At 39.3% G+C, this 15,719-nt stretch overlaps 1 protein-coding gene across 2 annotated transcripts in view; it reads right to left on the bottom strand.

Annotated features, from left to right (window-relative positions):
* LOC134670197 (kazrin) overlaps positions 1-15,719 on the bottom strand; it is a 144,175-nt gene that overhangs the window by 15,323 nt on the left and 113,133 nt on the right. Inside the window, exons 9-13 of one of the 2 annotated variants that reach the window (XM_063527902.1) lie at positions 14,533-14,709; positions 12,465-12,609; positions 7,285-7,428; positions 1,722-1,812; positions 49-230 (exon numbers count right to left, since the gene is read on the bottom strand). In XM_063527902.1, the coding sequence (XP_063383972.1) occupies positions 49-230; positions 1,722-1,812; positions 7,285-7,428; positions 12,465-12,609; positions 14,533-14,709 (739 nt within the window). Of the gene's footprint in view, positions 1-48; positions 231-1,721; positions 1,813-7,284; positions 7,441-12,464; positions 12,610-14,532; positions 14,710-15,719 lie in introns of both variants that reach the window. The other variant, XM_063527901.1, reaches the window with a different exon arrangement.

Raw genomic sequence — 15,719 nt, 5'->3', positions numbered from 1 at the left:
GCCGTCAGTTTGGTTTGCATCTGCCCACAAGACAATTCTCCCTCTTACCGCTCTCGTGACCGCTGTTGGCTGCGCTGCCTGACTTGGTGCGGTGGCGGGATCGCGCAAACACGCGCGAGATTGAGCCCCAGGCGGAACCTCGTCCGCGCGCACCTTTGCCCCCTGATCGCGCACGTAGACCACCCACTAGCCCTGAATCCTCGCCCGGGCTTGAGAGCTGCTCCACCGATCTTTATAAAAAAATATTAAAACATTCACAATCGGCGCGATTCGGGAAATTAATTAAACCCTACCGTATGCTTATAATTATGGTGGTAATAAAATTGTACACAAAAGTGGCAAGAATATTTCTTGTTTTAATAAGGTACCTACCCTATACTTAGTAAATCATTGACTTTAAATCTATAATTTAAATTTATATTAAAATATTAAGAATAAAAGCAACACCTAATAAAAGTAGATAGGTAAATAGATATACATATGTACCTATATATGTGTAGTATGTATTTACAAGTAGAAAGAGATTAAATTCATGATATGAATATCATGAATTTCATGATAGACGTGATCCAATCCCCATAGTTATATAGGTATTAATCTAAACCTTACTTGTATACTCACGCTCGCCTAGTTCGAAACACGAGGATCCGCACATTCCACGCAAATATGAACTACCCCGGAATCCCGGGATGTTTGATGTTTCAATCATAGTTTCAAACTTTACTCGGGTGCTCTAGCGAACTACGCTCGAACTACGAGTAGTACTCGTAATATAAGCTAAAATTTAGACTTATTTAGGTACTTATAACCAGACCTAGTTAATTCTAAATAAAGTAGAATACTTGGGAAAATACGATTAACATCGATGTTCATGGCAAGAATATAACATTTAATAATATTGTTTTTTTCTATAGAGTGAATGAATTATTTTTTATTTTGTGATGTTATCACTAGTATAAGGAGTAAGGATTGTATATCATGTCAAATCATGTTGCATTATACATCTAATGTAATGTTTCACTGATTAAATTAATTAATTTCAGTTGACTATTTACATAATATCGAATATAAATAATTACTTACTATTACAAAAGTAATAAAAATAAAAATTTCAGGTTAAGAGACACCACACTAGCGTCTCTTGAGCGTCGGCGTCTTTTCAGCGCTCTGGAAAATGGCGTCGCTGCGCAGTTGCGCCAACGTTCCTTCGAGTAGCAGCCATAGAGCTTAACGGCGCGATTCGGGAAATGAATTAGAGATTAACTAGATACGATACAGAAAAGATATGTGACGTCCCACGGGTAAAGGAAGGTACCTTTACCCGCGGAACGTCACATATGTCGATTGGCGCTTACGCTATTATTAACGCCGCTCCAATATTATTGCGGCGCTATGTGACGTAAGCGCCAGCAACCATAAGGTACCTTTTACCGTGGAACGTCACATACCTTCACTATTTCATATCTAGTGAATCTCTAATTCATTTCCCGAATCGCGGCGCCAGCCGCCATACGGTACCTTTTGTAGTGGAAAGTCACATATCTTTACTATTTCATATCTAGTGAGTATGAGTCTCTAATTCATTTCCCGAATCGAGCCGTAATACTAAACTCCGACGCTCGGGATACGCTAGTGTGGGTTGGCCCTAAAAGCTGTTATAACTCTTGACTCTTGAGGTACGTAGGTACATAGCTTAGTTAATAATCCTGTAGGATACCAACCTCGAGAGAGAGCCCGCATCGATGGATCTTGTAAAGGGAGAAGCGCTGTTGTGTGGTGACAAGGTCGGACTGCAGTCCCGAGGCGTGCTCACTAACAACAAGATTCATGGTCAATGCTCTGCCCCTTAAGGACGAGAAATGGAAAGAAATTTAACATAATTATTGTGAAAAAGGTAAATATATTTACGGAGCTAAAGTTAAGAGGCGCATTAATAACAAGTTTGGTTTGTGGTTGAAGAAATGTCACCATTGACACTGCCAGATTATATTCATAAAGATCAAATTCATAACAATCCGAGTATTCAGAATAAGCCTCCTGGAGGCATATTCAGATAGTTATTTATTGTTATCAACGGTTATGGATATCATATACCAGCTGTAACATTTCTTGTTTGAAATGTTAAATTACTATCTGAAAGGGCTCTTTTAATTTTGCAAAGGCTATCGTGAAGTAGCAAAAACACGGTTTTATCATTTATCGCTTTAATAACACAACCGTTACGTTCTGATTAGCCTATAAGGGTTGGAGTAATGCATAACGCGTATATTACTCACAATGTGCAATGTTAAATGATAAAAATGCCACCATAAGACCGAATGAGCCCCAGAGTTCAAATGCTTGCTCGTACCAGTTCCGTAAATTATATACGAGCATATATACTCGTACTTCACATTTACCATTTTGCAAAGGAAAATATTTTTACGGTAACCGGAAAACACAACCTCGAACCATATTAAGACTAACGTGATGGCTATAATGAGTAAAACTTTCCTTTTCGTCCATAGAAAAATGAGAACTCGCCACAGATATTATGTCGAAGTAAACAAAATAAAATACCTACACATATATTTGAACACAATTTTAATATCTAGACAAGCATGTTCAATTATTTTTCAGCATTTATTGTACCTACAGGAATTTTTGTTAGTGATCGACTGTATGTGTAGTGGGATAACATGCCGATAATGTTGATGAAATATTTACTTACTTATAAAACTGTAACGTACGAAAGATTTTAACTTTCTGTGTTTTTATTTAAAATGATTTACTCGTCTAGAATATGGGATATAAATTCCTTCTTTAATAAAATGTCTTGAATAAAAATAGCATATGCTTAAAATGATATGTGATTTTAAATTATGAGGTTCGTTGAGCAGCATCATAAAAGCCACAGATAAGACAAGCCACCGGGAACGCTTACTTACGCTCCGAGACAAAGAAAAGCGACAGCCGTCCCTAGATAAGGAAAAAATGGCGTGTAGCCTTTATCTTAATAAACATACGAATGTTTATTTAGCTGACACATAAAAAGGTGAAGAATAACAAAACACATTTGGGGCATAAATTGTGCCACCATTAGCCACTTATCTGGATCTGTCATCGCGGGCAAAGCTTTTACTCCCATTGCTTATCAAGTTCACCGTCTCATTCCAACCAGTATATGTTAGACCTTGAAACCATAGCTAGCTATACGTAGTTAAGGACCTTGCATTTTCGGCTTGCCTGAGACAATGCTCAGTAATTCATTGTAATAGCGGACCGGTTCCAACGACTCAATCTCGCCGTTAAGGGGTCATCCATTAATTACATCACACGTTTAGGCGGGAGGGGGTCAAGAAAATGTGACATATTGTGACATGGGGGAGGGGGGAGACACAAAGTTTGTGACGTCACTTTAACTTCATCAGTAACCGAAAATGTATTTAAATTATTTTATTCGCTGTACATTTAAATAACAAGTTTTTAAAACGATAATCGTTTTTATTCGTTTAATTTTCTTCCCTAAGCAGTTTTGGGTTGTAAAATTACTAATATTTATATCGTCAAAAATATTTTGATAAAATATTAATAATACTTAGGTACTTACTTAATTCGACTTGGCGATTACGTAGAAAAAATGTGACGTCACACTAGGGGGGAGGGGTTTGCCAAAATGTGACCAAGTGTGACAAGGAGGGGGGGAGGGGTCAAAAAACCTAGAAATTCGTGTGACGTAATTAATGGATGACCCCTAAGTAGGCTTTCTGTAATAAAACCGCTGTCTGGTAAGCGGAAATTTTTACCGCCCTGCCATTTTATGCCCCCTGATAAGAAACAAACGACCGAATCTATAATAATTAAGTAGATACGATTCATGCTTATTACTGAAATGGAAGTTAAATTTCACTTAATAATCATGAGGGCTTAAAAGAAAATCCTTTTTTGTTATAAAAACGACGGAGCTGGAATTTAATTTCCTTTAATCTGCTACATTTTACAGAACTCGTTTTATTTTATATTCTTATTATGCATCAATGACTCTTTGGTATATTTATCTTTGCATGCATATTAAATTACCCATTTTTGTAAGTCGTTATACAAAGAAAGGTCGTGGCCTGCGTGATAATAAACTGTTTGTTTTAGCCGGGACCGTGCATGTAGACGGGACAGCCACGAGCCGTAAAAAAAAACATAGGAGGTAAGTAGGTACCGTAAAATGGGGTGAGTTAGGTGAAATTTGACTTTCAACTCGATAAAATTTTATTTTTACATGTGAAAACTTGGTGTATATAATAAGTGGTTCGGACGTTTGTATTTTAGTTTGTATTTTATTTTGGGTAATTCCATTTCATAACTTTGACGATAAAGAGGAAAACCCACCTCACCCCGTAGTGCCTCGTATTTGGGGTGAGAGGGTTTTTCATACAAAGGTGATTTTGGAAGATTGTTGAATCGTCTTTTTTTTATTATGCGTATTACTATAGCCCCATTTTAAATTGGAATGCATTATTTTTGTAGCAGTAGCCTTAAAATCCCTTCTCACCCCCCTCTCAAACCTTCTCTCCCCATTCATAACCCAACTGTCCCCGCGAAACCTACTCACCCCGTTTTACGATACCTTAGATTAGCATTAAGGCATTAAAATATTTAAGATACTCACTTGTAAGATATAATATTTTTCACATAGCTGTGATTGGCCATCCTTTACGAGTTATTTACGAATGACTAAAAAAGGGGACCTTAGTATTTATTTTCTCCCTTCAATATTTTTTTTAAATATTGATCTTAGCGAAAAAAAGTAGCACTTACTTTATAAGAAATCCGAAACAGATTATTTACGTAACAGATTTTTTTTGCCGTGGGCTACCGTTTACGAGTTATTTACGAAAAACTAAAAAAAAATAAACGATTGTAGAATAAATTATAAGTAACTTTCCCACATTCATAGTATTTTGTATTGAGATCACTCTGACCTACGCTTAATATTATTTTTTATCTCCCATTTATCAAAAGTTTTGTATAATAAACTATATATTTTCTTAAACGTAATAAGTGTAGCTTTATAACTGTATTTATTGTTTTCTTTATAACTGTATTTATCGTTTCCTGCTACACTTTAAAAAAAAATGATAATTATGAAAAAATCACAAATACGTTTTTTAGTCTTTTCTACTTTACGCTTTTTTTAACCGACTTCCAAATCCCAAAGGAGGAGGTTATCAATTCGGTTGTATGTTTTTTTTTATTTTTTTTATTTTTATTTTTATTCTTTTTATTTTTTTTATTTTTTATGTTTGTTACTCCATATCTCCGTCATTACTGGACCGATTTTAAAAATTCTTCTTTTGATTGCATGTATATGCATACAGATTGGTCCCGTTTTTGTCAAAATCCAGTTCCGATGATGGGATCCATGAGGAATCGACGGAACTCCTCAAATCTTAAAGGCATACATATAGTGATTTTTGTGTTTTTATCAACAAATCAAGCATATACATTAAAAAACACATGACATTTGATGACGTGGAACTGCTGATGATGATCAGAACGGAACTCTTCAACGACGAATAGTTCACCTTTGGCGATTTGTCCTCTTCCTTATGTTTGTTAAGCAAGTTAAGTTTTTAAGCAACATTTTTGTCAAGCTTGAGTTCTGATGATGGGATCCATGAGAAATCTAGGGAACTCCTCAAATTTTAAAGGCATGCGTATAGAGGTTTTTGTATTTTCATCAGAAAATCAAGCATTTTCATTCAAAACTGTCGCATTTGATGGAGTGGAACTGCTGATGATTATCAGAACGGAACTCTTCAACGACGCATAGTTCACGTTTGGCGATTTGTCCTCTTCGTTATGTTTGCTAAGCAAGTTTAGTTTTTAAGCCACATTTCTGTCAAGCTCGAGTTCTGATGATGGGATCCATAAGGAATCGAGGGAACTCCTCAAATCTTAAAGGCATACGTATAGAATTTTCCGTATTTTCATCATAAAATCAAGCATTTACATTAAAAACTGTCGCATTTGATGAAGTGGAACTGCTGATGCTGATCAGAACAGAACTCTTCAACGACGCATAGTACACGTTTGGTGATTTCGATTTTGACTTGGACTGGGACCCGGACTCGTACCCGGATCGGAACCGGACCTGGACTCGGACTCGGACTTGGACCCGGACTCGGACCCGGACTCGGACCCGGACTCTGACCCGGACTCGGACTCGGACCCGGACTCGGACCCGGACTCGGACCCAGACTCAGACCCGGACTCGGACTCAGAGACCTGGACCTTGACCCGGAAAATCACTATGATACCTAAACTAAATAAACCGCTATGATTACCTACCATAAAATGTAGGTATATAGTATGATGATGCCAAACCCCTCCCGCTCATACCCCCGTACACCGCACGGCATGCGCCGTTAAGTAGGTTAGGTTAGGTTTGAACTGCGATCCTCACAGACCAAACAAAAGTGGGTTAGGTTTGGTTAGCACTGCGGGCTTTACAGAAATGAAATACTACTAGAAAAGTGGGTTTGATTAGGTTCGAACTACGATCCTCACAGAACCGAACTGCAATCAGAGAAGTGGGTTAGGTTAGGCTAGAACTACGACCCTTATGGAAACGAAATGCTACTAGAAAGTACTGGTTTTACCTCCTTTTCTACATAGTGCACCATCTACCATAATTTTTCACCGGGCCCCATACAAGTCGGTTTTTTTTTCTTAAAAATTATTTTGTTAGAAAGTGCATTGTTTTAGTTCCAAAACTAGATTCCTCGTCATTAATTTATCCGAAAATGATATCACATGCCCTAATAGGTATAGTTTTAGAGAAATGTTGCTCCAAGTGAAGCGCGGCGGCGTCGAACTTCCCCCCCCCCACTAAATGAGACGTGGTTCTCGATGTCTACCGGTCTGTATCTGCTCAAGACCAGCTAATAATCAACTGTGCCAAGTTTCAGCGCATAGTCTCAAAGTGCAAGGTCCCCATACAACGTTGTGCACTGTCAAACTAGCTAATATATTTTACCTAATAAAAGATAACTGCCGTTTAAAAAAATTAGTAGGTTTCAATACTTTTGTCCAGAGTAGTTTTTGGAGCTTTGAATTTGGAAGGAACCTTCTTTTATTTCACTAAAGTTTCGATTCGATTTTATTTTGTCCATTTAAAAGGTACCTAATCGGGACTTAAGAGGAGGAGGAAGATAATTTTTAAATACCGGGATGTTCCCCTGCCAGCTCTGTACAAGATGAATGTATGAATTTCGCTTAGTACGCTCGTTCGATCATACTATGACTTACATTGGTAAATGTGGTGAGCCGATGACACTAGTGACGCGGCGTCCGTGTCGTACGGGTCCAGCAGTGGCGGCGCGCCCTCAGCCGTGGAGTCCGAGAGGTTGCCGCCGCACACCGACGTGGCGCCACCGTCGCTGCTCCCTGTCACTGAATAATCGCCTTCAAATTGTCTTTGACATACTCTGTCGCTTGTCGGCTCATCGACAAAATCAATAGCAACCTTTAACCCTTTCAGGGCGTAAGACACGCGTCACGTGTAGCGCTCGCGAGCGTAGCGCTACGTTGATCATTGGAGATTTACTTGCTACTAGTGAGGATGTTAAGTGCAACAACCTTTTTTTGTTTGATTAAAGCATGAAACTTGGCACAGCAGTTCCTTATATCAAAATAAGCCGATTTAGATCGGTAGCCCGAAGGACCCCCCCCTCTGGGGCCAGGGAGGGGGGGTCAAAGAACCGCTCCGCCCGGCTTCATTCTAAAAAATCTAACAGGCCCCGTTTAGCTAATAGGTCATATTTGGTATCAATTTCGGATAAATCAATAACGTAGAATTCATTTCTGTTATTAAAAAATTGCAATTTGTCGAACAAAATTAAAAAAAAAAAAAAAATCTAATTTTTCAAGTGTAATTTTTATGTTTTATTTGGTGTCAAAATTAAATTGCCTGGTTTTTCTACATACAAAAAATATGACAATAAAGCCTATTTAATGCAGATTTTAAAAACATAACTTTTATTTACCTTTATTAAAAGAAAATTGCATAAAAAAACTTATACCGTCTCGCGCCGGTGAATATCTTTTTACCGACATGGCCTCGTTATAGACAACATCCGAAGTACACACTCTGGAGACCGATTAAATGTATTGTTTATTGTTGTAGATCCTATTATAAAGATAGAAAAGCGTACATATATTATTATTTATGTGTCGTTCAGTGAAAAAAGGGACCTAGGAAAAAATTATCACAGAGCCTCGCGTTTGTATAGAAGCATACTCGTATTTAATTAGTGCCAACCACTCCAAGGACTCCATGGTCGCTGTTCTCAATGAATAAGAAGTAAACTGTAAGTATATATGTCAGTTTCAATCATATTCTGGCCACAGTAGGGTTGTCAGAACAGTTTGGAAACAGTCATAATGCTTTTTGCTTCCATTCCCAAGAAGACAGACTGAGCGTTGAGGGGGCTTTTGACACAGCAACCTTCGAGGCCGTGGAGGAAAGTCTGAAGAGTGAGGGCATCTGACCGGCAATAGCGCAATGGATAGGGAAAATGCTAAAAGGTAGATCCATTACGGCGGAGCTGGGAGGAGTAACAAAGACGATTAGTCCAAGAAGAGGGTTCCCACAAGGGGGATGCCTGTCCCCCCTGATGTGGTGCCCACTTCTAAACTCAATGGTAAAAGAGCTCAACAGAGGAGGCATGTACATGCAGGCTTACTCTGATGATGGAGTGCTGTTAGAGAGAGGAATGGTTGTCACTGCGATAAGAGATATAATGATAAGTCTCAGACAGGTACTGAGATGGTGTAGAGAGAGAGGGTTGGATCTCAATCCATCGAAAAAAAAGCTGGTGCTATTCACTAATAGAAGAATAAAGGAGATGAAACCCATAAAGATACAAGGTATAGAACTAGACATGGTGGAGGAGTTGAAATATCTGGGCGTTACTTTAGACAGTATACTCAGGTACAAAACTCACATCAAGGAGCAGACGGCTAAAGCTATAAGAACACTGTTCCAATGCAAAAGGGCAATAGGAAAGAACTGGGGACTGAAGCCAGGAATGATCCACTGGATCTACAAGGCGATAATACTACCCAGGGTGCTATATGGAGCCGTGACATGGTGGTATAGAGCACATATTAAAGAAAACCAAAGAGACCACCTAACCAAAGTCCAGAGATTAGCGTGCCTCATGATGACGGGGGCTATGAGAATGACCCCGACACACGCAATGGAGGTAATGCTAGGCTTGAAGCCACTCTGGATTGAGGTAGAGAAAAGAGCCACCGAACAGTGGTACAGAATGAAAGCATGCAACGAATGGAGAGGAAGCTGCGTAGACAAGAGACACGCGCTGATACAAAGAGAGGCACTATCAAAACTTGAAATGTTGATGGCCAATAATGACCTTATAAAGAGGCAGGAGATATTTGACAAGAAATATAGAATACACATAGGAGACAGAGATAACTGGAAGGTGGAAGTCGGACACCCGACGACCATCTGCTTCACGGATGGCTCAAGAAGAAGCTCGATGAAACTAGCAGGAGCGGGCATAGTGATCCTCAAACTGGGAGAGAATCAGTACCACTGGGTAGATATGCTAGCGTGTTCCAAGCCGAGGTATGTGCTATAACGCGCTGCGCAAGCATAATCAAGAAGAACGTAAAACAAGAGGGCGCTGTCGTAATATACACAGACAGCCAGGCAGCACTAAAGGCACTAAAGAAAATATCAGTTACCTCCTCTCTCGTGAGAGAATGTCGAGAGGAGCTCAACTTGATAGGCAAGCAAAGAAGTGTCACGGTGGCATGGGTTCCAGGACACCAGGGAGTAACGGGAAACGAGAAAGCTGACGAGCTGGCGAGGATAAGGGCGGAGACGGAATACATAGGTCCGGAACCGGCTCTGCCTATGTCAGCGGATGTCACGAAGGGAGTCATAGAGAAGGTAAAAGAGATGGAAGCACAGAGAGAATGGGAAGAAGAGACTGGATGCAGACAGTCGAAGATGATGATCAAAGGTATAGACCACAGGAGAACCAGGTATCTTCTGAAACTAGGTAAGAGCAGTCTGAGACTATTGACAGGTATCATTACAGGTCACAATACTCTCAACAGACACCTCAAGATAATGGAAATTAGTAGAGACGCCTCCTATCCACATTGTGGTAAGGAGGAGACTAGCTTACACTTACTAGCAGAATGTACTATGTACGCGGCACCGCGATATAATACATTCGGTAGAGACACACTAAAAGAAAACGAACTAAAGGACGTCGAACTCAAAGATGTCCTTTTATTCTGCAGGAAAACAAGAAGATTTGAGGAGAATAGTGTGGGAATGCCGCCGGGACAGTAACCTGAAGCTCCAACTCCAGGGAACTGGGCTGAATGAACGCGACAAGCGATCGACAGCCCGCCTGCTTCTGACCGGGCGTCCCTACACTACATCTACATGTATAAGTTAGTCTATGAATTTACTAGAGTCGGTAGTGCTGCACTCTGGCGGCAGAACATTGCAGTAATATCCCATATTGAGAACAGCGACCATGGAGTCCATGGAGTGGTTGGCACTAACTAAATACGAGTATGCTTCTATACAAACGCGAGGCTCTGTGATAATTTGTTCCAAGGTCCCTTTTTTCACTGAACGACACATAAAAAAATATTTGTACGCTTTTCTATCTTTATAATAGGATCTACAACAATAAACAATACTTTTAATCGGTCTCCAGAGTGTGTACTTCGGATGTTGTCTATATCGATGCCGATGTCAGTAAAAAGATATTCACCGGCGCGAGACGATAAAAGTTTTTTTTATGCGATTTCCTCTAAATAAAGGTATGTAAAAGTTATGTTTTTAAAATCTGCATTAAATAGGCTTTATCATCATATTTTTTTAATGTAGAAAAACCAGGCAGTTTAATTTTGACAATAAATAAGAAACAAAAATTACACTTGAAAAATTAGATACTATGAGTTTTTTTTTTAATTTTTTCTACAAATTGCTAAATTTTTATACCAGAAATGAATTCTACGTTATTGATTTATCCGAAATTGATACCAAATATGACCTATTAGCTAAACGGGGCCTGTTAGAATTTTAAGAATGAAGCCGGGCGGAGCGGTACTTTAACCCCCCCCTCTCGGGCCCCAGAGGGGAGGCTCCTTCGGGCTACCGATCGAAATCGGCTTGTTTTGATATAAGGAACAACTGTGCCAAGTTTCATGCTTTAATCAAGAAAAAAAAGGTTCGACCTTTTTTTGACACTTAGAACCCTAGCTATACACGTCGTAACGTGATCTAAGTAGCGTTCCCGTAGAACGCTGTCTGCTTGCATGCCTTTTACGCAGAGGTATGAGAATTGATTCGTAGCGTTTTGTCGTATCAGGCCGCGTAGCCAAGATGCAGATCGCTTACGCTCCGTAGCGATCGAAACGCAACTGTCACTGTCGCACTAATATAGATGAGTGATAGAGAGACATTATACTTTTCGTTGTCGAAGCGATAGCGATTGTAACCTTGGCTACGCCGGCAGGTTTTCTAAGCGCGGCCTGCGCGGCAAAAGGTATAATTTAAATTGCTATTGATAAATCGTGGTTTAATTGATTTGTAAATAATGATTATAAGCGAATTGTGTCGTAGAATTTGTGTGAAACGATATCTTTCATTGTTTTACTTAAAACAAAGTATGTCGGTAATGTTACATTGACTGCACATAACAAATAACTAGATCAGTATCTCTTTAATAGACGCATTAAAAGCATAATAGAGGCATTAAATGATAAGTATTGAAATCGGTTTATGAATTCTGTTCATCCACAAGTAATTTTTTTAAAATTCAAAAATAAGTAATATTATGCAATGCATGATACTTTCTAAACTCATGAGAGTGACACGGGTGCTGATGATAGGTAAACCGTTATTTAAAACGACATACTTAATTTAGCTAGCTGAAAGTGTCTCCAATTGATCTATACCCTTTGCCCACTACACATATACACCTTAGTATATACCTATTTGCTTAGGTATATATCTACTTTGTATATGTCACTTTAATACGTTAAGATCAAAGTTATATTGTTTGAAGCTGCTCTATTATTCTGACATCATAGGGCGACTTGCCTCGCCAACTATTATTACTGGACTCCCAAGAGACAACATTTTGGCAAAGGATCACTCGTGAATAAATATCGTAATCCTTTGTCGCTTATCGCTACTAGCGGCGAGAGCTTGCTTCTGTCCCGCTATTGTCCGCAGATTTTTGTGCTAATCCCTGCTCAGCGAGCTCTTAACGACTCGAGTCGAGAGCAATTCTCAAATTTCAAGTTTCACTAATTGTCGCTTTGACATTAAATTGATAATAAGACGGAATTTTGAGTGGAATGGGCAGAATTTACAATTAAGAATTAAATTGTAAAATTAAGAAGTTATGAAATGCCTTGTAATTTGTCACCTCTGACGCCAGAATCTGCGCTGCAGCTGCCCCTGTCTCCGACCAGCCCCGAAGGTCCTCCCAGCATCATAGGGGGCCCTAATCCGAGGGACGCCACGCTCTCACCTTCAGACAGACACCCGGCTGCTTGCAGCTGTCTTCTTGCCTAAACACATTTATTTTACATAAAAACATTAATTTACATAATCCTCCCCTAATTTATTTGATGCTGTATTCTCTTCTCAATAAGTTTAATCCCGTTACGTGCCTCAATAAATTTAAACAAGATATTAAATTTAAATAAAGTAGGCCACCAGTTTCCGTGAAGCGCAGAGGCGCGTTAACATTTAATGACAGAGTTTTCATCAAAGGACCACGGAGAGCATAAATTACTTAAGATGTGTGTTAATTCGACTTAAATTTCAAAGAACTTGCTCGAGGAAAGTAGGCCACCAAAGTAAAGTCATTAATGCAAGAAAATTATTTTAGTAGCGTGCTGATTAACATATCAATATCCCTTTTATACACAACATCTTTTGTAAAGAGGCAAAGAGACGCGTTGCAATCGCGACAGTAAAGTCGCAAAATCATGTTGAGGGTATTTGCGACAAATTTCCCCGCAATTTAGTTCTAAAGGAGCAATTTGAAATGGTAATTAACATCGGTCATGATGGATGGTCCGTAGTGAGCATTAATCATAATATCCTGTCGATATGCGTTTATTTATTACACTTTGAGAGACAATTTCATTCGCCGATGTCCAACAGATTTAGGACTAATATTCGGGATGTTTCAATGTTGGCATAGCAAATTGATTGATGATTTCGTCGCTGTCTCATTTTCATAAATCTAAAAACTTTATAGACATCATACCAAAATATTTACCGAATATTTTGGATTAAATTCAACTGACGAACTGTTGTTTATCTTTGAAATGGCGTCGAAAAACACGAGGTTTCTGTAATGAATGGCTGCAGTTGGAAATAGTAGGCCTCGCCTGTCAGAAATACTTTAGCAACTTAACCCGATTACCGGGCGAGGTCACCCAACCAAGTTATCTTCGTAGTGGCACGGATACCGAGTTCCGTCTAAGGGCCCGATTCGGATTTTGAAATAGACATCTATTAGATATATTTTAGACATCACCAAGATACGATAAAGTTATGTTTAAGATCTAACCTGTCAAATTTGACATTTGCTCGATTCTGGAGATACTCTTGAACGATTTCCACAGGATATGACTTAGAGATCCAATTCACATCTAATAGATATCTTACTCTATCTAACGTAAAAGTGACATTGGTTGCCCGAATTGCGCTGCAAAAGAGAACTAGTTGATATCTAAACTATAACGTATCTAGAATGGATCTAGTACGTGTCGTCTCTTGTGAATATCTTGAAGTTCGAATATGGTAGTAAAACATTTGTTGCTCCTACATTCCTTTATCTCTCGTCTGTAGTAAGATACGATAAGATATTGAGTTTGGCCGTCAGGGAGTTTGGGATTGGATTGGATGCATCGATAGCTTCTGTCGTAGCATTGCTTGGAAGCGTTCTATTAGTTTAAGTATCTGATATTTGTTAACTCCCTTGGGTTATTTTCCTTTTATGAAACCTTTGCTTGGTTTTAGCCATAAATGTAAATGGACGAAATGTCGTGAGTACTCTTTGTAAGGCTCTTTAACTGGACCTTTAATTTAAAATATATTTTTCACGTTTCTTATAGTTTTCAGTCGATATGGTGAAATAACCTACCTACTTATGTATGACTGCTGAATGTGATCTGTAGTATTAAGGATTTAGCATTCAGTACTAACCTTGCGCGCAGTGAAAGAACATTGTAACGCATTGTAAATTATATAGAATATTGTACAGTCATAGTCAGTCAAGGTAATACTTAAAAGGTAATATTTTAAATTGTATGGGCAACGTCCATATTGCCCATATATTAAAGTAAAATGTACATATTTTTGGCACTTTATTCGTGATGATATTTAATACCTTGACTGTATATGTTATCTCATGCTCGTGTGATGGTTAGCTACTTTTTTGGTAGTTGGGCTGCCGACATTTGTTAACTCATACTCACCTCAAACAGTTGCTCCCTGGCATGCCTGAGCTGCGTATCTCTCGCACTGAGCGCGGCCGCGAGCTGCAGCGAACGTTCGGCCTCGTCGCGAGCGTGTCGAAGGAGCGCCGCTCGTTCGCGTTCGCGTTCTGCTCGCTCCGCTCCGAGCGCAGATGACGCGCCACCGCGGGAACGCATCTTTAAGAAAACGAATAAGTTCCACATACACAATATTTTTTTGTCCGACGTGAGCCTGTCAAGACACTTTAACTATTGGGTTGTGTTTAAGCTCTAACTTCCCCATCTCAGGTGACGGTTCGGGCCTTCGGCCCTACGCGGATCTCGGCACTCGGCCTTCGCATGCCTCGGCGCTTCGCAGTAGGGCCTTCGGCCCGCCGGCTTCGCTTATCAAGACATATCTAATTCATCGCAATAATTGTAATATGTGGTTTGTATTTCCTTTTCCTGTTTAATTAAGCTTGCCAAGATAAATTCTCGGACCTTGATGTATACAAATAAAAGTTTTTGTTTATTTGTTAGCGAACATTATGAGAAAATAAATATTTCCTAATTGGAACGTACAACTTGCAGGGATAGAAACAAAACGTAGTTTTAATTACGCTCTACGAACTTGCGGCAAACTGCAGTTCTGTTTAATTTATTATGATGCTTGTTTAAAGCCATCGCGCTACCGTTGTATAATATTTCCAAGAATAGGTACTAGTATTTTAAGCTCATTAAAATTCGGAGTCCTTTTGTTTGACGCAAATACGAAAATTATAATATTTTGAGATATTAACACCGGAATTTATGAGCCTGCACCTTGATTAATATATAATATCACAATATCAGCAGGGACAGGAACCGGTTACCTTAACCGGGGTTTTTCATAGGGTTATTTTAGAAGCGGTTGTAAAAACCCCTACCATAACGGTAACCGTATGATAAGGTAACACTTTGATTCGGTAACCGTATCAGATACGGTTAACCTCTGTTACCGGTAACCGAAATAAAAACCCAGTCTATTCAGTTACCTCATTATAAGGTTTTTGACTAGTTCAAACGATTGCAATCTTTATAGTAGGGTCAGTAAGGTCATTTAGCATGCACTTTAGTCTCAGGCGATGCCGCTTGGCATGATTGTTCCTTAGGTCAAACAAAGTTGATCTGGCCCGGTAGACAGGAGATCGTACCATGCAGACCCCCCA

This window comes from Cydia fagiglandana, chromosome 13 (genome assembly GCF_963556715.1).
Source record: "Cydia fagiglandana chromosome 13, ilCydFagi1.1, whole genome shotgun sequence".
Taxonomy (NCBI): Eukaryota; Metazoa; Arthropoda; class Insecta; order Lepidoptera; family Tortricidae; genus Cydia; species Cydia fagiglandana.
This window is presented reverse-complemented; position numbering and strand designations above follow the sequence as displayed.